General features: G+C 41.6%; 1 protein-coding gene across 3 annotated transcripts in view; it reads right to left on the bottom strand.

Moving 5' to 3' along the window:
* elmod1.S (ELMO/CED-12 domain containing 1 S homeolog) overlaps positions 1-19,968 on the bottom strand; it is a 68,446-nt gene extending 48,478 nt beyond the window's left edge. For 2 of the 3 annotated variants that reach the window (XM_041584565.1, XM_018250323.2), the window contains exons 1-2: positions 19,836-19,968; positions 1,390-1,476 (exon numbers count right to left, since the gene is read on the bottom strand). In XM_041584565.1, the coding sequence (XP_041440499.1) occupies positions 1,390-1,406 (17 nt within the window). In that variant the 5' untranslated portion in view covers positions 1,407-1,476; positions 19,836-19,968. Of the gene's footprint in view, positions 1-1,389; positions 1,477-12,137; positions 12,157-19,835 lie in introns of those variants that run through there. The other variant, XM_041584566.1, reaches the window with a different exon arrangement.
* Between the last annotated feature and the right edge of the window lie 3,180 nt (positions 19,969-23,148).

The following is a 23,148-nucleotide window of genomic DNA, read 5'->3' as shown; positions in this document are numbered from 1 at the left end:
TAATGCTAAAAATAAATGGCTGATAGCATGTTTAGTGTAACAGGCTACTAGTATTTTCAGAATAAAGGGTTAATATGCAAAGAGTAACGGGTTAATCGCATGTTTAATGTAAATGGCTTTCAAGAATAAGGAGCTAAATATGCAAAATAAAATGGGCTAATAGTATGCTTGAGTACATTACTATAATGGTGAAAGACTCAAAATATGCTTAAAGGGGAACTAAAGCTAACTAAAAAAGTATCTAGAAATGTTGTACATTATGTTTTGTGCTTCTGTACCAGCCCAAGGCAACCACAGCCCTTTGGTAGTAATGATCTGTATCTCCAAAGATGCCCCAGTAGCTTTCCATCTTCTTTTCTGCTGATTCACTGCACATGCTCTGTGCTGCTGTCACTTACTGAGCTTAGGGGCCGACTCAAAATATAATGTAATAAAATTTGCAAACAGCAAAACTCTGCGAATAAAAATTTGCCTGTCGAAATTTAATATTCTTTGCTAAGCATACATTGCATTGCGAATCTTAATTGCGCATTGCAAACCTTTAACACCTCCTCTGGAGTTTCATTAAATATTTTGTTGCGAAAAATGGTTTGCGATGAAAAAGTGAAATTTTATTATATACACTGAGAACATTCGCAAAAGCAATTTGGTCTTTAATTAGTCAAAAACTAAGCAAATATGGTCGCGAACATTCGCAAAGGTGCTTATGAAGGTTTTTTGTGCTAACAAAACATATTCCATTCCCCCAATAGAATATAAATGTCAAAATATAAGGCTGATTAGTAATTAATAATACATAATTACTACATGGCAGCACAGAAACCAGTGCAATTAGCATCAGAATTTAATAATCAGCCCTGTAGCATCAGCTTATATTGCAGACCAACCTCATTTTCTGCTGGATAATTAGTGACGAGCCCTAAGTTTAGCTTCTCAACAGCTGCTCAGAGCCCACTGAGCATGTGAGTGTCACAGACACTTTTCAAGATGGTGACTCCCTCCAGCTTCCAGACCCCTGAAAGTCTCAATAGGAACGCGGCTCCCAACAACCCCAAGACTTTATGCAGAGTTTAACATTATATAACATCACACATGTGAGACCTGTACCCCTTCAGATTTAGTTGTATGTCAACTTGTATATGCTAGGAGCTGGAGGTGAAGTTCTACAACATTTGGGGGTCCCAAGTTGCCCTGGTTTATTCCTTTCAGTTACTTTAGTCCTCATCATCACTTTTATCAGATAATAACCCAGCTCTTTGCCATGTAGGCCTTATTCTATAGCAAACAACAAACCCTTCAATGGCAACCCGGCCTGGATTATTCTCTTTACTAAAGAAGTGAGTTTAGCCGGTATCTCTGTTTGCTATTAACACTCCATAGAGTACTCACCGCATGAAATGCTTCATTTTTGGTTCCTCAACAATCCAAGCAGAGAATACTTAGTGACTTTAGCAGTTAGATTTGTCCCAACAGAACCTAAAACGAGAAAAGAAAGGTTTAAATCCTGCCCAAAATTAGCTTCTTCATATCTCACCATTTATAATACATATCTATGTAACATGCTGGTGAGGCTCTTTCGTTTCCTTTGTATCTAAAATGTTATCATCGTTATTGAAGTTCTGCAAAAATATTGGAATTTAGGTAACTTTTTGTCTTTAATTTTTGTTCTGAAACTGACCACCATTTTACATTCCTTTAATTTTGATGTCTTCTGAAAACCCTAAAGTCCACCAAAAAAAATAAGAAATGTGTTCTATTTTAAAGTATAAAATAGGTCACATGAACCCAGCACCCATAGAAATATTTTGGAAAAGAGGGTGAAAACAGCTGATCATTATCCCTTTTAGTTCAGACTTCAGTATGGGGAATGGGATAAGTAGATTAGTTTTAGAAACACTTCAGGGAATAAGAATAAATCACATGTGTGAGGAATGATGTGTTTTATGGTCATTTACTGTTGGCTGAGGACTTAGGAGCCCTCCACATTGATTGGTTCCTTTGTGTTCTGTTCACTAATGGAAATAACTGAATCATCAGTCAGTTTCAATTAAATCAGTCAGCTCACATTAGAAAACGTTAGATCTTTGGTTACATGTAGAGCATGAAAGGTTTCCACTTGCTGTTGGGACCACTAAAAGGTCAGTCAATTCATTTCTTACCAACTGTACTTCACTGTGGTCATTTTATTTCCTTTTTAAGTTATTTTCTAACATGACAACCCAATAACAAATCTGCAAAGTCGTTTCTGGGGATCCAGGAACACAGACATCCCAGCTGTGGGTCATTTTGTGACCAATTTACCTTCCCAAAGGATTTTGACATAAAACAGGTTGCCATTTTGGGGTCCTTTCTGTCAGTGTCATTCCATATAATCTGTATCTTGTGGTACAACCAATCTAGGTGGTTAGTAGTATCCCTACAGACATCCCAATTTCCCATATTAACACGAACAAGACATCCACATGCCATGAAATGGTGACTGTTCCCTATAAAGTGGTTCCATTTGAGTATCAACGTGCATTGAGCTGGCAATGGGAATAAGGTAAGATTGGGAAGAAGGATCCGATTCTGAAGAAAACTCTTGCAGTACAGTTTTACATGGTGTGCGCCAAAGCCTCCAAAATGGTACACATCTCACTGCCTACAAACGACCATATTGTATTTGAACAGTGTGAAAGGATCAAGAATTACTCCTGTTAGCTTGATAGCTATTATGTAAACCAATGTCTCTTCTGATAGGTAAGTGTTCTTCTAGACAAGTTCAGATGACTGAAGAAGGGTAACTGAGAAAACCAGCTAGTGCTGTAGAGTCCCACAATATACCTGAATAGTGAAGTGATGGATACTACCAAGTGAAGGTGGAAAATATCAGAGATGGTTTATTTATTTATATCATGATAAAAACAGGCCTGCTCCCTTTTAACTAGAAAAATCATTACATTTGATTTATGATAGGGATTATCAGCCCATTAGATATGTATGTAGCTTACATACACAGACACCATTAAATTAATTGTTCAGTATAAAAATAAAAAGTGGGTAAATAGATAGGCTGCACAAAATGAAAATTGTTTATTTTATAGTTAGTTCGGCAAAAATATAATGTATAAAGGCTGGAGTGACTGGATGTGTAACATAACAGAACAGAACACTACTTCCTGCTTTGCAGCTTTCTTGTTTACACTGATTGGTTACCAGGCAGTAACCAATCAGTGACTTGAATGGGGGGCACATGGGTCATAACTGTTGCTTCTGAATCTGAGCTGAATGCTGAGGATCAATTACAAACCGACATTAAAGTTATGTCCCATGTGGCCCCCCTTCAAGCCGCTGACTACAGGTGGCCATACACGGGCCGATAAAAGCAGACCAAGTCGGCAGCTTATTGGCCCGTATATGGGGCCCCCCGACGGGCTTCCCCGATCGAGATCTGGCCAAAAGTCGGGCAGATCTCGATCGGATGGGACTAAAAATCCTGTCGGATCGCGGCCGCATCTGTTGATGCGGTCCCGCAATCCGACCGCCCATTCCCGTTCGTTAGGATCCAATAGTTGGGCCCTAGGGCCCACGATCGGATCAGCCCGATATTGCCCACCTCAAGGTGGGCATATCGGAGAGAGATCCGCTCATTTGGCGACATTGACAAACGAGCGGATCTCTCCGTGTATGGCAACCTTAACTCAGAGTTAGAGAGCTGCAAAGCCGGAAGTAGTGTTCTGTTCTGTTCTGTTAGATATCCAGTCACTCCAGCCTTTATACATTACATTTGTGCCTAACTAACTATATTAGAAACATTTTTATTTTGCACAGCCTATCTATTTACCCAGTTTTTTTTAACACTGTTTCTTTAAGGTTCCCTTGGTGGCCAGTCAGACAAATTAGGTAAAATAAAAAAGCTATAAAAAAATATATTTGTATTGCTTCATAAAATCGAACAATCGGAATCTCTGGATGAAAAGTGTTCTCTGTGCAATTACCTAAGGTGACCCAAATTCCATCCCGAGGGATTGTCATGCAATAAAAGCATTTCTGTGACATTAAATGGACAGATTTAGATTAGCTAGATCATTTTCCATGCAAATTCTCCACGGACCCAGGCACTTACTTACTCAGCTATGGTGAATTGCTTTAAAATGACTGTGATTTCTGTACAATGGCACATGCATTATTTATCGGAATAAAAATGACCTGAAGATTAGAAGAACCCACGCACTTGTTATTCTCTAATAAAGAAAGGAAAATATTAAATTGAATGGTTACTGGGAGCTATTCCAAGTAAAGTACATATTGATGCATTTATATAGTCCCCATATTGAATGCATGACTAGCTGCCTAATTGTCCAGATTTCTGAGCTGCACTACTTCCAGTCAGGGTGTGGAGTAGCCCTCGTCAGTCCTAACGATTTTAAGTCTGGGTGACTGAATTGGGTGGATTTGGAGGAATTAATGATGGCAGTACTGCTAACCTAATGGTTAAATAAATTAAATACACCGCCATCCACAAATCTTATGATACATGGTCCTTTACCCACAGAAGCCTTGTCATTGAAGTGGGTGGTTATTTTTTAAGTGATATGTTATATGGGTTTGGTTTTAATGGTTGAACACAAGTACATTTGAAATAGACCTCACTTCACCTAATTTAAAGGGGAAGGAAACCTAGTCGGCGCAAACCCCCCACCCCCCCTCCCGTGTGTTGCCCACCCTCCCTCCTCCCCCCTGGCCTAACCGTCCCGCTGGGCAAATGCCCCTAACTTGTTACTTACCCTTCTGCGCAGGTCCAGTCCAGGGAGTTCACAGACGACATCTTCTTCCACGCGATCTTCTTCCTGCTGTGAACGGCGTTTTGTCGCATGCGCAGTAGGATCAGTTCGCCGGCATGGATCTACTGCGCATGCGCAGTAGATCGTACCGGCGAAATGATCCTACTGCGCATGCGCCGTTTATAGCAGGAAGAAGATCGCGTGGAAGAAGATGTCGTCTGTGAACTCCCTGGACTGGACCTGCGCAGAAGGGTAAGTAACAAGTTAGGGGCATTTGCCCAGCGGGACGGGTAGGCCAGGGGGGAGGAGGGAGGGTGGGCAACAAACAGGAGGGGGGTGGGGGGTTTGCGCCGACTAGGTTTCCTTCCCCTTTAAGGATTAACTGTATATTGTGAGCTGGTCCACTTATTAGATGCAATCGAAGGGTGAGATGGTATTGGTTCCTTAGAATGCAATCCTATTTTCTTTAGTCACTTGAAAGGGTGCATACACTGCACATACAGATTATATAGTGAATAAACTACCCCCTTTTGTAAAATATAAGGATATTATAAGTCACGAGGAGTTCCATGACCATATAAAAGCACGAGGCCAAAGGCCGAGTGATTTTGTACAGGTCATGGAACTCCGAGGTTACTTCTAATATCCTCATATTTTCCAACAAGGTGTACTATATTTATTATAATACACACGTTTCAGTTAGTCATGTGACAAAAATGACATCACTATTCACCATTTATAACTGATGACATCACTAGTCACCGTTTATAAGGATATTATTTACAAGATATTCATGGCTTTTGTGTTTTATAAACAAATATACAACCACATCAACATCTTAGACCTACCAAAGGAGTCCCACAGGTTCTGTCACTAGAATAGAAGAATTTATAGAAACCATACGGACTTCCCACATAAATTCAGTAATATTGGTATGGACTTTTGGACCTTGGATCTTGGAACAGGCAACACAACATGTAGCAAGTGTTGGCTCCATGGTTAAAAGGCTTATTAACAGTGTTGCAGTGGTTCCATAGTATGAACTGGCACAAACATATAGGAGCCAATGTTGCAGCTGATAAAACATGCAGCCTAACAGTACCCAACTAGATGATTAGATCCTATGAAGAAAATACAAGGAAGCTCTCATAGATATGTGAGGCCAAATCTAAACATTCATGAAGAGTTCACAAGAAAGAAAAATCATGGATGAAGGTTAGAAGACTCAATGTGATGGCCTCCTGATGGGCAAGGAACTCTTTATGGTAGTAGTCTAGGCTGGGAGAGATATGGTTGGTATACCAAGCGAATGCAGTGCCCCCTCACAAAAAACATTTTGGAGGGGCCCAGCACAGTGCAAACTGCTTTGGGCTACGCCAAATACCCCTGGTAACTCAAATATTAAAAAATAGAGCCTGGTTCTGCGACTGCATGATAATATTTAAACAAGGGGGAATTTTAAAGCTTTATGACTACGGGGTCTCCTCTATCGTTACACCACTGGTTGCCAACTTTTGCCGGATCCTTACCTGCTGATGACATCGAAAGGGGGGGGGGTGTTTATGACGCAGGGAGGCAGAATTAGGGTGGATCAGAGGCAGGAAATACAAGTTTACTTACAGATATTGAAAGGTGACAGGTGATCTATGGGCCTCATTCAACGGACCAAAGATCACTCCTGCCATAAGGTGGCAGCTACACGCAGCTTTTTCTGCCCTTGGTAACTTGAAGAGATAAGTGGAATGTCGGCTCTTCTAATTCTGTACTAGAGATTTTGCCCTCCCTCACCCCTGCAGGAGTGCAAAAAGGTAAATGGCATTGGGTAGAATGTCTCAGAGTGGAAATGAGGGCAGAATCAACCCTAAATGAACCTGTAACAAACCAAACCTGCAAATCTTCTTTCAGCGGGTTTGTTCAAACACCTTCACCTGTGCAGTCGTGCTCACTCTCCAGTCAGGCCACACCAGGAAGCCCAAAGGCAAATTCAATAAACAAGGGTATGGATGGAGCACATCAAACGCAGTCTCTGCCGCAAAACATTCTTTATTGCATCATATTGACGCAATAAAGAATGTTTTGCGGCAGAGACTGCGTTTGATGTGCTCCATCCATACCCTTGTTTATTGCAAATCTTCTTCTGTTCCACAACAGACTCCCAACCATAACCTGTACCTGTTGCCCACCATTCACCAGGCCATGATGTCACAAGGGAGCGAGAAGCAATCAAGAAAATAATGGTCTGGGAGAAGATAGCAAAGCAGAATGTTCTGGAATATCTGACCCAGACTTGCTGGTAAATAAATGTACCCTCAACTGAAGTTCTGCAATACCAACACTAGTTACCAGCCATCACATTTACACTCCTGGACAAGGGCAAGAATATGATGGTCTGAGACAGTTTTTTTCAGTTCATTTGGCTCCATGAACATGACATTATTTATATTCATTACACACCAATAACACACAGCTGAATGTGCTCCGCGCTGGATGTAATTGATGTGACAAAGAAAGATGAACACAAGGACATGTTCCTACTGCAATGCAAGAGTGACGGATAGCGAGAGAAAAGCAGGACTCATCTGTCTGAACAGATCAACCTAGTCCCAATGCAGATACTTTCAAAGCTAGACAGTTTTTAAACACGTGGAAGGATGCTCTTCACACTACTGAAACCTGTGGCTCGGGACCTCAAATGGGTCCTTCTGCTGTTTACAGTGCATGACCATAATTCCCTTCCTTACAGTCAAACTTACTTCTAGAGAAATGCAATATATACATGGTTACAAATAGGGATACACCGAATCCAGGATTCGGTTCAGGATTCAGCCAGGATTCTGCCTTTTTCAGCAGGATTCAGCCGATTCCTTCTGCCTGGCCGAACCAAATCCAAATTTGAATATGCAAATTAGGGACAGGGAGGGAAACCATGTGACCATGTTTCTCCTTCCCACCCCTAATTTGCATAAGCAAATTAGGATTCAGTTCGGTATTCGGCCGAATCTTTCGCAAAGGATTCAGGGATTTGGCCAACTCTGAAATAGGAGATTCGGTGCATCCCTAGTTACAATATACTTTTTCTACCTTTATCTGTTCTTCTTCTCAACTCTCCTTTGTGTGCTTTCTCTCTCTCTCTCTCTCTCTCTCTTATGTTTCTATATATATATATATATATATATATATATATATATATATATATATATATACATATATATATATATACGTATATATATATATATATATATATATATATATATATATATATATATATATATATATATAAAGAAAAAATAATATAATTATCAAAAATAATGTACTCCCCTGTTGTAAAATCTAAGGATATGAGTGCCATCACCTGCATAATACCGTTTTTATGGTGATGAAATTCCTCAGTGACCTCTAATATCCTTATATGTTAAAATTATAAATTATTGTACATTCTACCATATACAGGTATGGGACTTGTTATTCAGAATGCTCGGGACCTGTCGTTTTCCGGATAATGGACCTTTCCGTTATTTGTATCTTCATACCTTAAGTCCGCTAGAAAATCATGTAAACATTAAATTAACCCAGTACACTGATTTTACTTCCAATAAGAATTAATTATATCTTAGTTTGGATCAAGTACATGTTACTGTTTTATTATTACAGAGAAAAAGGAAATTCATTGGTAAAAATTGGATTATTTGATTATAATGTAGTCTATGGGAAATGGCCATTCTGTAATTCTGAGCTTTCTGGATAATGGGTTTCCGGATTATGGATCCCATACCTGTATAATATTTATTTTAGGTTTAGTCTTGCCTTAAAGGACAAGTCAAGCTTTCTTATGAAATTTTGGGATTTGCTATGGCAACAACATTTAACAATGTGGGGTGCTAATGGCCACATCCTTACTTCCTACGGTGTCTGGTATAACCATAATCCATTATAAGAGGACACCAAAAACATTAAAGGAGAACTAACCCCTAAAAATTAATATGGCTGCAAATTACATTTTTTATGTACTGAATTTATTAAACCAGCCTTAAAGTTCAGCATCTCTATAGTAGTAATGATCCAGGCCTTCAACATTGTCACAATAGTTTCCCATTTTGGATTTTGTAAGGAGTGTCAATGGCACTGCACACGCTCAGTGTTCTTTGAGCAATTGTTGAAAAACTAAATTTAGGGGTGGTCGCCAATCATCAAGCAGAAAATGAGGTTGGTCTGTAATATAAGCTGATGCTACAGGGCTGATTATTAAATGCTGATGCTAATTGCACTGGTTTCTGTGCTGCCATGTAGTAATTATCTGTATGAATTACTAATCAGCCTTATATTGTGACATTTATATTATATACATTTAATATATTGTGTGTCTTTGCAGCACAGAGCATGTGCAGTGAATCAACAAAAAAGAAGATGGGGAGCTACTAGGGCATATTTGGAGACACAGATCTTTACTGCTAAAGGGCTCTGGTTGCCTTGAGCTGGTACAGAAGCACAAAACATAATGTACGACATTTCTAGATACTTCTTTACGTAAGCTTATCCTTTAAGGGATTTCAAAACCTGTTAAATTTAGCTGCTGTATTGCAGAGCCATCATTTATAACAATGTACAGTGTGACACAATGAATTACAGTAGAACCCCCATTTTACATTTTTGAGGGGACCAGGAAAAAATTATGACAAATCCGGGAAAATGTAAAATCAGGGAAATGTGTTAAAGTAACTTTTTCTTCAAGTACTGAAAGGATATATGCACAGGTTTTACTTTGAGATACAATATTTACTGTGTTAATAACAAGGGGAGTTGTTCACCTTTGAGATAAGTATGATGTATTCTGAGACAATTTGCAATTTGTTTTCATTTTTTATTATTGAAGGTTTTTGAGTTATTTAGCTTTTTATTCAGCAGCTCTTCAATTTGCATATTAACCAATCTGGTTACTAGGGTCCAAATTACCCTAGCAACCATGCATTGATTTGAATAATAGACTGGAATATGAATAGGAGAGGTCTGAATAGAAAGATGAGTAATAAAAAGTAGCAATAACTATACATTTGTAGCCTTACACAGCATTTATTTTTTAGAATGGAGTCAGCGACGCCCAATTGAAAGCTGCATAGAGTCAGAAGAAAAAGCCAAATAACTATAAAAAATAAATAATGAAAACCAATTGAAAATTTGCTTAGAATTGGCCATTTTATAACATAATAAAAATGACCTTAAAGGTGAACCACCCCTTTAATGTTACACAATGGGGGCATGTGCAAGACTCTCTGCCAGTCACATACACAACCTAAAGCAATAAGTGATTGGTGCAGGACTGTATAAGGGGCAGACTAATTGGAATTGACCATTTACAGGCAGAACCTTAGCAAAATAAATACTTGGTTAGTAGTGATGTGTGGGCCGACCCGAAGCCCGCGGGTCGGGCGGGTTCGGGCCGACCCCTGGATGAAATGTGCGGGTCACGGGCGGGTGAGGGTCGAGCTCTTCTCCTGTTCGACCTAGTACTGCTGGCTTCCAGCGCCGGAATATATAGACTTCCGCCTGCCCCGCCCCTTTTGTGACATCACTGCGGGGCAGGCGCAGGTCTATCTATAAATAAAGAGGAGCAACGGGCCTGGGTCGGATGCGGGTAGGGAGCGGGCGAGTTAGGGTCGGGTGCGGGTCGAGAAATTCTCGACCCGCACATCGCTATTGGTTAGTATTTTAAACCTCTTTATTTCACAAATAATAACATTCATAGAGGGAAAAAACAGGTTTTGGGAACATCAGGACAAAATTTTGATGCAAAATCCGGGAAAACATTACTTAAAATCAGGGAAATGCATTATAAATTGGTGGGACCACAAATAAAAAACGTAAAATGTGGGAAAACTTAAAATTTAGGGGACTTAAAATCGAGGTTTCACTGTAGTAAGTTCCCTTTATTGTCACTTTAAAATCTTCATTGGGTTCACTGCTACTGTAATACTAGGAAACTAGGACACGCTATTTGTGGAAATTGCAGTGAATGGCTCCTAATACAAGTTTTTTTTTTTTTACAGCAGTCTAGAAAAATATCATCACATGCAACGTCGCTTAAAGAGAGAGACCCTAGGGTCCCCATTAAATATGTAGGTTGTATACTCCTGGGAGACACACAGGCCTGATGAAGAACTGAAACATAATCACAGGTGACAGGTACATGTAAAGAGTGTTCTAGATACACGGCTAGTGATATATAGCTATCCGCTATTGTGACATTGTTGTTGAAAAACAAAATAATCATGCACCTGTTAACCATTTAAATACTCCTGTCATCACCAACCATTCACTGAAAAGGAAGTTCTGTAGTAAATAAAGTACAGGTATAGGACCTGTTATCCAGAATGCTTGCTTGTCAGATAACAGATCTTTCCTTAATTTAGATCTTCATACCTTAAGTCTACTAGAAAATCATGTAGACATTAAAAAAAAACATTAGGCTGGTTTTGCTTCCAATAAGGATTAATTATATCTTAGTTGGGATCAAGTACAAGCTACTGTTTTATGATTACACAGAAAAAGGAAATCATTTTTAAAAATTTGATAAAATGGAAGATGGCCTTTCCGTAATTCTGAGCTTTCTGGATAATGGGTTTCCAGATAACGGATTCCATACCTGTAAAAATAAAATAAACTTTTGCCCAGGCTTAGCATCTTACAATGGCCGGTAGCTTTTACCGATTTACTGCTGGTAGAATAATGAAAGCAAGCGCAGAATTGGTTGTTGAATACATTCCGTTGGACTATATAAACATTATCACATTGTTGACAAATATCACTAGTGATGCTGCCCATACATTAACGTGCAGGTTGACTAAGTACTATGTCTTCAGAGGCAAACAAGTTTTTTTTTCATATAGGCCACTCTCCAAATATTGCCACTAGTGATGGGCAAATCTGTCCCATTTCGCAGAATAATTCGCTAAACGGAGAAAACATTTGCAAAACGCATTGAAGTCAATGGACGTCAAAATAATTTTGACATGCGCCAATTTTTGACGCAATCGTAAATTTTTAGAGGCACGACTATTTTGTCCAAATGCATTAAAGTCAATGGGCCGTACGAATAAATTTGACGCGCAGCAATTTTTTTTGTCGTGGCAGATTTAGACGCAGTTTAGCGAAAACATTTGCAACTGGCGAAATGCGGAATTTTGCTGCAACTATTTTGTTCGAAATGCATTAAAGTCGATGGGCATCCGAATAATTTTGACGCACATTTTTATGCGCGCGCCAATTTTGATGCAAGACAAATCCATGCCTGCCGAATAAATTCGCCCATCACTATTTATGACAGGCTGCAGAAGAAAAGTGATCTGATGTATCTTCTGGTTTAGCTTTAAAAAAACTTACATTTTAATGTCAAATATACACCTGCAGATAAATGATATTCCTTATATGTTTCTCATCCATGGGGAAATCTATTGCAGAGGGTCAGCCATTGCAGGGAGGCATGGGACTGGCAGGAGCAGGGCTGACAGTTTGATGGAGCGTGTCCTGTTCCCATGGAGCCATTCTTTGTCTCCCTGTAGGTAATTATCAATGTGTGCTATGTGGAGCCCTGTATCAGAATGAAGCCTGGACGGTGCGCAATTCCAAACACAGGGACAGCAGCCTGCGTCGCCCTCTCTGCATTCACATCACGAAGCCCTCGCCCAGCAATAATGATCATTCCCTGCATTCTACGCAAACCCTCTCTCTGTTCCATTTACCTGTGTTTAACATACACTGAACTACACACTTTCCATGTGTTTGTCTCCCCCGCTATAATTTGCTCCACCGGCAGCATATGTTTAATGGATTCCCTGTTGCTTAGCAACGTGGGCTCAGGCCACATGTAATGAATATTAAAGGAAAACAATGTAGGTCTCTATGAAAATATACTACATAAAACAGCTCATATGTAAAACCCTGTTTCATGGAAATAAAGCATTTTCAGAATGATATACTTTTTTTTAGTAGTATGTGCCACTGGGTAATCAGAAATAGAAAACTGCCATTTAAAACTACCTGGGATCCTACGATTCACGGTGCAAGCAAACAAACCAAACATGTTAGGTCACATGAGCCATTTAACAGACAGTATGGGATCCGTTATCCGGAAACTCGTTATCCAGAAAGCTCAGAATTACGGAATGGCCATCTCCTGTAGACTCCATGTCTTTGTAATAATAAGTGATCCAAACTAAGATATAATTAATCCTTACTGGAAGCAAAACCAGCCTATTGTGTTTAATTAATGTTTAAGTGCTTTTCTCGTAGATTTAACGTATGAAGATCCAAATTACAGAAAGATCCTTTATCTGGAAAACCCCAGGACCTGAGCATTCTGGATAACAGGCCCCATACCTGTATATATATGGGTACCTGAACAAAAACAGGCAGGAATTATTGAGACATATAGACCTCCACCAACAGAAAACCCTGGCATTTACATAATGTTGTGCCCCGTGTAAAGGAATCCACCAATTAGAGTCCTGCGTATCCTTACCCGATTGGACCCGCTACCCGACCCACAAGTACCTTATCCTCAACCTGCACCCGCGACCCCCTGACCGTCAAGAATCAGGAAGTGCTGTCATTGCAAACTGGAAGTGACATCATCGGAAGTAGGCATGATCGGGAAAATGTAGTTAAACAGGAAGTACTATCAGTGTAAACCGGAAGTGACGTCATCGGAAGTAGGCATGATCAGGAAAAAAGGAGTAAAAATCGCTATTGAGAAGACCCGCAGCTGGACCCACGACCCGCAAACCCACAGAACCACCGAACCACATATAAACCCGCACCCGGAACTTCTAGCCGCAACCCGCAGGGTACCGCAGATGTTTGCGGGTAACTCGCGGGTACCTGACCCGCTGCAGGACTCTACCACCAATATTGTAAATGCTATGGAATCCATATATATTGCTCTGAACCATTCGGCTGTATCTTTGCTATAAACCAGCGGTTCTGGATGCATAGTTGCCAAAGGGTCATAAAGGAGTTATTTGCATGTCTCCGCCCATGATGCCTTATGGGAGAATTAAAACTCTCATTTTTGGTATCTAGGCAGTGCTGTGTGTTATGGCATGAGACAAGTAAATACCTTCTGATTTCAGAAAGCTTCACTTTGCATGTAATTGCTTGTGAAGGGCTTTTTGGCTCCTTTTAGTCCTTCTCACCCTAACCAGGTTTGGTTTCCATGGAGTTCATATGTAAGAAATATGAATAAAACAAGCACCTGCAAACGTGTTTTTACAGAAATACATTTAATTTAAAATTGATGTATTAAAGGGGCTGTTCGCGATTACTTTTTAGTATGACATAGACATTGATATTGTGGGCCAACTGGGTTTTATTTTTTATATTTTTTCCAGTTATTTAGGTTTAGCAGCTCTCCAGTTTGGAATTTTAGCAGTTTTCTGGTTGCTAGAGTCTTATATACCTTAGCAACGTGCCAGTGCTTTCAATAGAAGACTAGAATATGAATAGGAGGAACTGAATAGAAAGACAAGAAATAAAAAGAAACAATAATAGGAAGGAACAATAATAATAAAACTGTAGCAGAGAAATAGCTTTTTGCTATCAGTGACCCCCTACTTGAAAGCTGGAAAGATGTAGCAGAGGACGGCAAATAATTCAAAATCCGTAACAAAATAATAATGAAGATTGATTGCAAAGTCGCTAGGAATATGACATTCTATAACATACTAAAAGTTAATTAAGCCTTTACTTGTAATTTACAACTTCCATGGGCAAAGGAAGAGAATTTGGTGCCTTTGGGAGAACAGCTGATTGGTGGGGTACATTTGGCCAAAGCTACAGAGAGGTTGCCCTGCTAAGTAAGTAACTAAGTACAAGGCGTTTTAGGGCCTGTGGTTCTATCTTTATACAGGCACAGAACTTAGTGACTTCTAACATACTCATAGTTATCAATAGTTGCTACAAGTTTCAATTTAAAACTTAATTTAAAGGTGAACAACCCCTTTAAATGACTTGATCGAAAGAAAAATAACCGTTCCAATTTTAGATTTGAGATAAGATTGTCAACTAACACAATTGTTGTATCACCATAATTTGCTTGCCATTGGTTGTGGTCTTGGGTATGGTCAAGATACTATACAACTTCCAGGGTTAGTATCTGCAGTACTGCTGGTACTGTATAGTACTCAGCTGCATAAAAGAGTCTTGGCCATCTTAGAACTGGCTATAAACTGGGATATCCTTAGAGGCAACTGCCCTAGGCTCCACAGAGTATCAGTTGTGGAAGAGTGGAGCACAGTATGTGTAGCAGAGCAAAATGGGGCCAATAGGACAGCAGCTCATGAAGTCCAAATCCCAGTTGCCCTGGCCAACAACTAAAGGTGACTCTGCTGCAAATCCACTCAAGTGCACACTAGCACCCCTTAATGCTCTGTGATGCAGATACAGTGAATGGCGGACCTCTACAAGGGGTTTTAATATACAAGCAATATAAGAGGATGGTAGGGGTTTGGGAGGACTGAAAGCCTGTCTGGATGTAAATGGAATGGTCCAGGGCAAATCAAGGGAATGACCTGTATTGTTCTTTTGATCAAGCCATATAGTCAGTGGCAAGGAAGGTTGGTGTAGAAGATGGCATCATTATTAAGGATGGGCCATGGGATACTCAGCACTCAGTATTCCCCCAGCACATCCCTCTGTTTCAGTGGATATGGTATGCAGCAACCTGGAGTCCATAAGACAAGTACTGCTTTTCCATTAAAGCTTTGTACTGAGTGACCCGGGCAAGCGGCTCTACTGCAGTGCTGAGCTTGGCAGCTCCCGGGGAAGTGACTCACCGCTAAATGAGCTCTGCATCTACGTTCTATCAGCAGATTGATAAAATAGCAGCCACTGTGATTTCCCTTTTATTGCAGTTGACAAATGTGGCAGAAAAGGTTGTCTGCCTTGTGCTTAGACATTACCCAGCTTGGCGCAGAGCAGCCTTACAGAACCTGACACTTACACTGGCAACAATGTGTGTGCTGTCCCAGTCCCTCCAAACACACCCAAATGGTCCCCGAAATTATGTACATTCTACTTCAGGGAGGGGGACATAAAACAACAGAACTTTGGAACCTCCAGTAGTAAGCAGAACCTCACTTCTGCACAGGACACCTCAAGATAACAAGTAACTCCATAAAGATGGCAGATTTTTAGAAAGTGCACCCCTCTCCCAGCCTAATCCCCGTTTCTGGGGATATACATCATTACAATGCAGGGGGTAAAAACAGGGGAGACAATAGTATTTTTCCAAGAAAAATCTCCTAATTAGCATTCTGGGCAGAGCAGCCATGTTGGAGCTTACACTTATGCATAATGAGCGACATAAATTGGTCAGTGCCCCCCGATCTTCCCCTGACGCTACATCACACACACCCTACACATAAACTAGGTTTTCTGGCTGTTGCTTTCAGTGGGTTCTGGGAGCAACAAATAGTTCCATAAGCTGAATGTTCCTATCTTGTACACATATGGGGTTGTTTTAGCAAGTGCAAGAGCATTAAGCGGTAGAAGAGTCCCTTCTAGGAGCACCTGTGCCCCCGGACACTGTGTTTTGCAGCTACTCCTACATCCTCAGATGTTAAAGTAGGGGCAGGTAGGGGTGGGAGGATGTCTACATGCCCCCCGCACACCACTCACAAATACAGCACTAACGCAATGAGAGCTTTATTAGCAAAGGGAGAGACAGGTTTTTGCACTCTGAAATGGATCACAGAGGCCTGCAACAATTTGCACAATGCCCCTCGCAGTGGACAAAGTGCAAAAAAGTGTCAGATTGCAGCCCTATATATTTTGCAAAGTCTTTTTTTCTGGCCCCTGCTAATATTTAAAGGGCACCTGTTGCTAAAATATATAATCTCCAACCAAAAGTGGGGGCAATTAGAAAAAAAAAACACTACTTGTACCCCATACCCTTTAAGCTGTACCCTGAAGAGCCAACTGCCCTTTGTTTTCCCTACTGTTATGTCCCAGGTACCTCATACAAACAGCAGCATGGTATACTGAAAGGCAACATACAGTATGTAAGCGACAAGTAAAACATCTGTGCATGTAGAAAACATCCCGTTGCACCCATATATTTAGCGGTCTCTTTAAGAGAGAGCTGTCTGAGCCATGGCAATGTATAACTGCAAATGCTTGTGCATCAGTGAATAGATTCCATTGCTTTCCCGCATCATTTCATCTAACATCCCGTAAACATCTGTGCTTACCAGCTTTCTGCTCATTCTCAACTGATTTACCTGCAATCCTACCCACATTGAGTGTGACCACTAGCAACACAGACTGACTGCAACTGAAGCACGCGATGTTTGCATGCAAAAACGAAAGGCTACAACGGGGACATTTAGTGAGACACTGGCATAAATTAACATTTTCTATAAACTGCAGTCTGTGATTAATAATTCCTTTACTATTATTTTTTTTCCTTAACCCAACATGTTTTTTCTCATACTGCAAACAATCCTTCAAATGTGTGTGTCAGCAGGTCACTGCAAGTTGCTGTCTGGAATCAGCCAATTAGAGAAGGAGAAATCTGTCACTGACTGGCAGCATTACTGTATTGCTTGGTTGTAGCCAGGAAAAAAAACATGTTAGGTTGAGCAACTCACATATAAATAGTTAAATAAATAATAAAACCTATTGGGGAAATAGATTTATTAAGCGCTGACTGAAGTTTTGAAGGGAGTACAAACCCTCAAAATACTTTAATTAATAATGACAATGCTAGTACAGGTTTTGGGATCCGTTATCCGGAAACCCGTTATCCAGAAAGCTCCGAATTACAGAAAGGCAGTCTCCCATAGACTCCATTTTATCCAAATGATCCAAATATTTTAAAATAATTTCTTTTTTCTCTGTAATAATGAAACAGTACCTTGTACTTGATCCCAACTCAGAAATAATCAATCCTTAATCCTTATAGGAAGATAAACCAGCCAATTGGGTTTATTTAATGTTTACATGATTTTCTAGTAGAAGGTATGAAGATCCAAATTCCTGAAAGATCTGTTATCCAGAAAACCCCATGTCCCAAGCATCCTGGATACCAGGTCCTGTACCTGTATTATGAATTTGAATCAACAGCGTGGCCAGCTCACCAGCCACAGTCAGCAGAAATGCAGTTGGAAAGCTTTTGTCCTGTTCTGATAATTAAATTTGTGAGCTGAGAAGAGTCCTTAACTAATTTAATAATGAACAGCAGGTGGCCCTGTTGTTTCAAATGCATTATATTAGTAGTGACAAAACTGTTAATATCTTGATAACTAGTGATCACATCACTGCAGAACTGGCAGCCCTTATACCAGCATTCATTAGCAGAGTAGTTAGATACCCCCCCCCCCAATGACTCTAAGCAGTAACCTCCCACCTCTGTGCTCCTCTTCTTTAAAAAACACAATGGTCTGGGCACTTTAGTGAAGAGCAGACCACCGCCATCTTGTTGCAGGCTCCACGGTATTCCCAGCACTGGCCCGAATATGCCACAAACAAATCTATTCATGCACCCTCCGGCCTCATACACATGTTTTTCTCTGCAATTAGCAGGTGACTGATTGGAACACTAGCTACGGTTACCGCATTTTCCACAAGGGCAGTCCAGGGACACTTAACAGGTAGAATCCATGTGCAGCCGGATCAGTCAGGTATCAGCTCAAGTGCAAGCCCATAAGCCCATTGGCATAAGAAAATTAGGATTCGGTTCGGTATTTGGCCGAATCTTTCGCGAGGGATTTGGGGTTTCGGCCGAATCCAAAATAGTGAATTCGGTGCATTCTGAATTTGCATACATGCACCAATTTATATTATATTATTATCTTTGTCAAGATGTATTTATAAAATGCCAACATATTTCACAGCGTTGTACAATAACTGGGTGTACACATTAATAAGGGGAAAACACACAAAAACTACCAGTGTCAGACTGGGTTGCCCAGGGCTCATTGGGGCCCACACCCCAGTCCTGCTCCTCCAGAAGGCAAAGCTGATGCCAATCTGCCCCCTTGTGCGCCCACCCACCTGCTTGCGCACCTTTTATCTTCTACTTGCATAGCGTAGTGGGGTGGAGGGGGATCCACAGTTTCCGGGAACAGGCCTGGGTTGGCAGGACCCACCAGGTTTTTTTCCTGGCCCAGTCCGACCCTGAAAGCTACCAATAACTAATACAACAGGTAAATAGGACCCTGCCCAAAGGTGCTTATGTTCCATAACTGAGCAGTTATGACAATTAATAACAATTAGTCTTTATTCCATATGATACAAGAAAGAAAGATTCTCTCCCAGTAAACGTGTCAAGCAATAAAGCAGAAGAGAGGTAGGTACGCATACAAATGGCCAGAGGGAAATGGTAGTGCCACTTGTTGCTCCCTCTGCCAATAGCCACTGCCATTTTCAGCACTAATGATTATATTCACTCTGCCTTTAATGCAATTATGTGTTTAGTGGAACCTGAGTCAGTACGGTACACACATTGGCCTGGGAGGGGAGGGTGCCCAACTGGAGGCGGCATCAACATCTCTGATCCATGTAAACAGACCCGGGCATTACTGTATGAACCCACATGGCAGACATTCCCATAGTAGCCGGGGCACCTACCTGAATATTAACATGAATACTGGCAGCTAGAGTTGCCTAAGCCAGACACAGCCCAGTGACAGTATCATAGCAATCTCCTGCCCCTGATCACTGCTCTATACACAGCCTCTTAACTACAGCTCCCAGCATTCTCCAACAGCCTTCAGGGTGCTGAACCTGATACCCCCTAGCCATGAAACTACCAATGAAACATGATTACAGGTTGCTGTACCTACCCTAGAAATCTTCACTCTCACTACAACTCCCATCATGCCCCGCAGAACATACGCTTCACATTTATGGTACAGCAAATTGCATTGGTGTGTCAGTGTGATGTGTGCATGCACCTTAGCCTGATGGAATGGCAGAACTGATATTATAGTGGAGCCCCTGGTACCTACAGTAGGGATGCGCTACAATGACCCCCGAGGGTCGCTATTATGCAGCCATGCGTGGGTGTAGCCCAGATCTCACCTGCAGGAGGTGCAATACCCTGTTGCCCGGGCTCCGCTCTCACTCCCTGGCTCTCATGCTCAATCTACTGCTGCTTCTACTGTCACTGCATCCAAGCGGCTCTACTGCACGGACAAGCGCGCCTTTGGCAGAGAACAACACACGCGCGCTCCCGCAACCTGCAGCCAATCTACCAGCGCTTATCAAGCCCCGCCCGCTGATCAGCTTCTTGTGCTGGAGATAAATTGGGAGCTTGGAGAAGTGGAGGGTGCTGGCTTGGATGGAGCTGTTCAACACAACTGGGCTCTGTTATATCTGTGTGGCTTATCTATGCTTTGTAAAGGCAATATTTTTCATTTTGTAAATAAAAACTGCTACAGCGTTAGCAAGTATCAGTGCAGCGCCCACTGCACCCATCACTTTGACTTAGGGTGAAAAGCACTGTAAGCAGCTGCCAAGGGTAGTAGGGACACTTGCATGTATGGCACATAGCAGGCAGTTAGTCTGGAGTCCTGTATGTATGCCACCTAGCAGGCAGTTAGTCTGGAGTCCTGTATTTATGTTTCTGAACAGGGAGTTAGTCTGGAGCCCTGTATGTATGGCACTGAACAGGCAGTTAATCTGGAGCCCTGGATGTATGGCACTGAACAGGCAGTTAGTCTGGACTCAGGAGCCCTGTATGTATGGCACTGAACAGGCAGTTGGTCTGGAGCCCTGCATGTACAGCACTGAACTGACAGTTAGTCTGGAGCCCTGTATGTATGGCACTGAGCAGGCAGTAAGTATGGAGCCCTGTATGTATGGCACTGAACAGGCAGTTAGTCTGGAGCCCTGTATGTATGGCACTGAACAGGCAGTTAATCTGGAGCCCTGTATTTATGGCACTGAACAGGCAGTTCGTCTGGACTCAGGAGCTCTGTATGTATGGCACTGAACAGGCAGTTGGTCTGGAGCCCTGAACTGATTTATGTGCTGCCATGCATCATGAATCAAAATGAATTGCTAATTAGCCATGCAGGCTGGGGATTCCATATGTGTTTAGTTTTAAAGGGGTGAGGTGGCAACCCTATTTATGAGGCTGTATATGTAAACTTCCTGTCTATAGTGGATATAAATATGTTGTACTCTTTGCCATGGGCAATTCCTGCTATTCCATTCTTTGACAGGCACCGTTACTTTATTGATTTGGGGCCACAACTAATTAAGAACAGGTTCAAGCCTGGGCCCAGATGATCTTTGCAAACACCTTGCAAAAAAAGTCAGATTATCAGTTGTTCATTTTTACTTGGGCATCTCATCTACTTACTAGACACCCGGGCTCAGGAGAAAACTGGACTGGCCCGGGGTTATTCCAGCAAGCACAGCAGAGCGATCCTCTTCCTGCTTCTTCTTTCTTCAAATTCCCAAGGGCCAGTGCCGGGCCAAGTACTACGTCACCCCCCACCGCTTGCGCATGTGCAGAAGAGCGCAAGTGCCTAGGACGTGTGAGTGCGCATGCGCAGAGGATGTGCACACTCACATGAGGGAAAAACTGCTGCAACAAATTCTGGAACTAGGGGAGTATGTAGAAAATAATCGTAGCAGGGGATGCAGGTATATATGGCCCTGGCCTAGCCACACGCCAGTATAAATCTCAGAAAAGAAAGTATTGCCAATACCTGTATTTGATTTCAACGGGGTGCTCCCACTTTTATTCAAGGTGCTTCCAGACACTTAACAATGGATCAAACGTTTCGGGACCGCATGGCCCTTCCTAGGGGAGTATGTGCCTGGCGCCCCTCTACCTTTGAGCCCTAGGCACGTGCCTCTTCTGCCTACCCCTAGTTCTGGCCCCTGGCATGTGCATTAGAACAAAATAGCCGGCTTTTTTTCTTAAGGGCTCTTACAGACTAGCGTTTTTAGCTGTGCTCCCCTGGGAGAGCAGGAGTAGACACACTGAATTCTTTTCAGTGGGGCTGTACTCACACAGACGCATGTAAGCGCAGAACGCAGGAAAAATGCGTCATGCATTCGGCACTTACATGCGTCTGTGTGAGTACAGCCTCATTGCACATCCTAGGCGCTTGCTCTCTTCTGCAAAAACGCTCGTCTGTAAGAGCCCTAAAGTTTGGCTTTTTGCTCTACTGCACATACACAGCTGCGAGAAGAAAAGAGAAGCCAGAAGACTATCGCTCCATGGAGCTGCTGGATGGCTCCTGTGCACATCAGCCATGAACTGTTGTGATAGCTCTAGGCTGCTGCTTAGTGCTGATCCATGAATAAAAGCTGCTGTGTGGCACAAAGTGTGTTAGTGTTCATGTCTTTGTTTTCAGGCTAGGAGCATGAGCTTATGACCAGCGTAAGATTTCAAGGGGACCTTCTTTATCAAGGTAATTGGAGCCTGCTGACATCTCATTGGCCAAGTATTACAGTTATCCCCCAGACAAGTGTTCCAAATTAGGAATAATGCAAAAAAAAAAAAAGTGGGACATATGTAGAAATGGTCAGTCATCATTTGGGCCCAATTTCATTCTAAAAATGTATCATTAAACTTAAAGGGGGTTGTTTAGCTTTAATTTAAGTTTTAGTATGATCTAGAGAGTGATATTCTGAAACAAATTGCAATTGGTTTCCATTTTTTATTATTTGCAGTCATTGAGTTATTCAGCTTTTTATTCAGCAATTCTCCAGTTTGCAATGTCAGCAATCTGGTTGCTAGGGTCCAGCTCACCTTAGCAACCATACATTGATTTGAATAAGGGACTGGAATATGAATAGGAGAGGGCCTGAATAGAAAGATGAGTGATACAATGTGGCAAATACAATACATTCTATAATATACTAAAAGTTAACTTAAAGGTGAACCCCCCTTTTCAGCTAACCCAAATTAGACCCTTAGGGGCCCATTCACTAAGTTCGAGTGAAGGAATAGAATAAAAACTACTTCGAATTTCGAAGTGTTTTTTTGGCTACTTCGACCATCGAATGGGCTACTTCGACCTTCGACTACGACTTCGAATCGAATGCTTCGAACTAAAAATCGTTCGACTATTCGCCCATTCGATAGTCGAAGTACTGTCTCTTTAAGAAAAAACTTCGACCCCCTAGTTCGCCACCTACCAAAGTCGATGTTAGCCTATGGGGAAGGTCCCCATAGGCTTTCCAAGTTTTTTGTGATCGAAGGATAATCCTTCGATCGATGGATTAAAATCCTTCGAATCGTTCGATTCGAAGGATTTAATCGTTCAATCGAACGATTATTCCTTCGATCGTTCAAACGAACGAATTGTGCAAAATCCTTCGACTTCAATATTCGAAGTCGAAGGATTTTATTTCGCCAGTCGAATATCGAGGG

The sequence above is a fragment of the Xenopus laevis genome, chromosome 2S (assembly GCF_017654675.1).
Source record: "Xenopus laevis strain J_2021 chromosome 2S, Xenopus_laevis_v10.1, whole genome shotgun sequence".
NCBI classification, from domain to species: Eukaryota; Metazoa; Chordata; class Amphibia; order Anura; family Pipidae; genus Xenopus; species Xenopus laevis.
The sequence above is the reverse complement of the archived record's forward strand: the minus strand, read 5'-3'. Positions and strand labels throughout refer to the sequence as shown.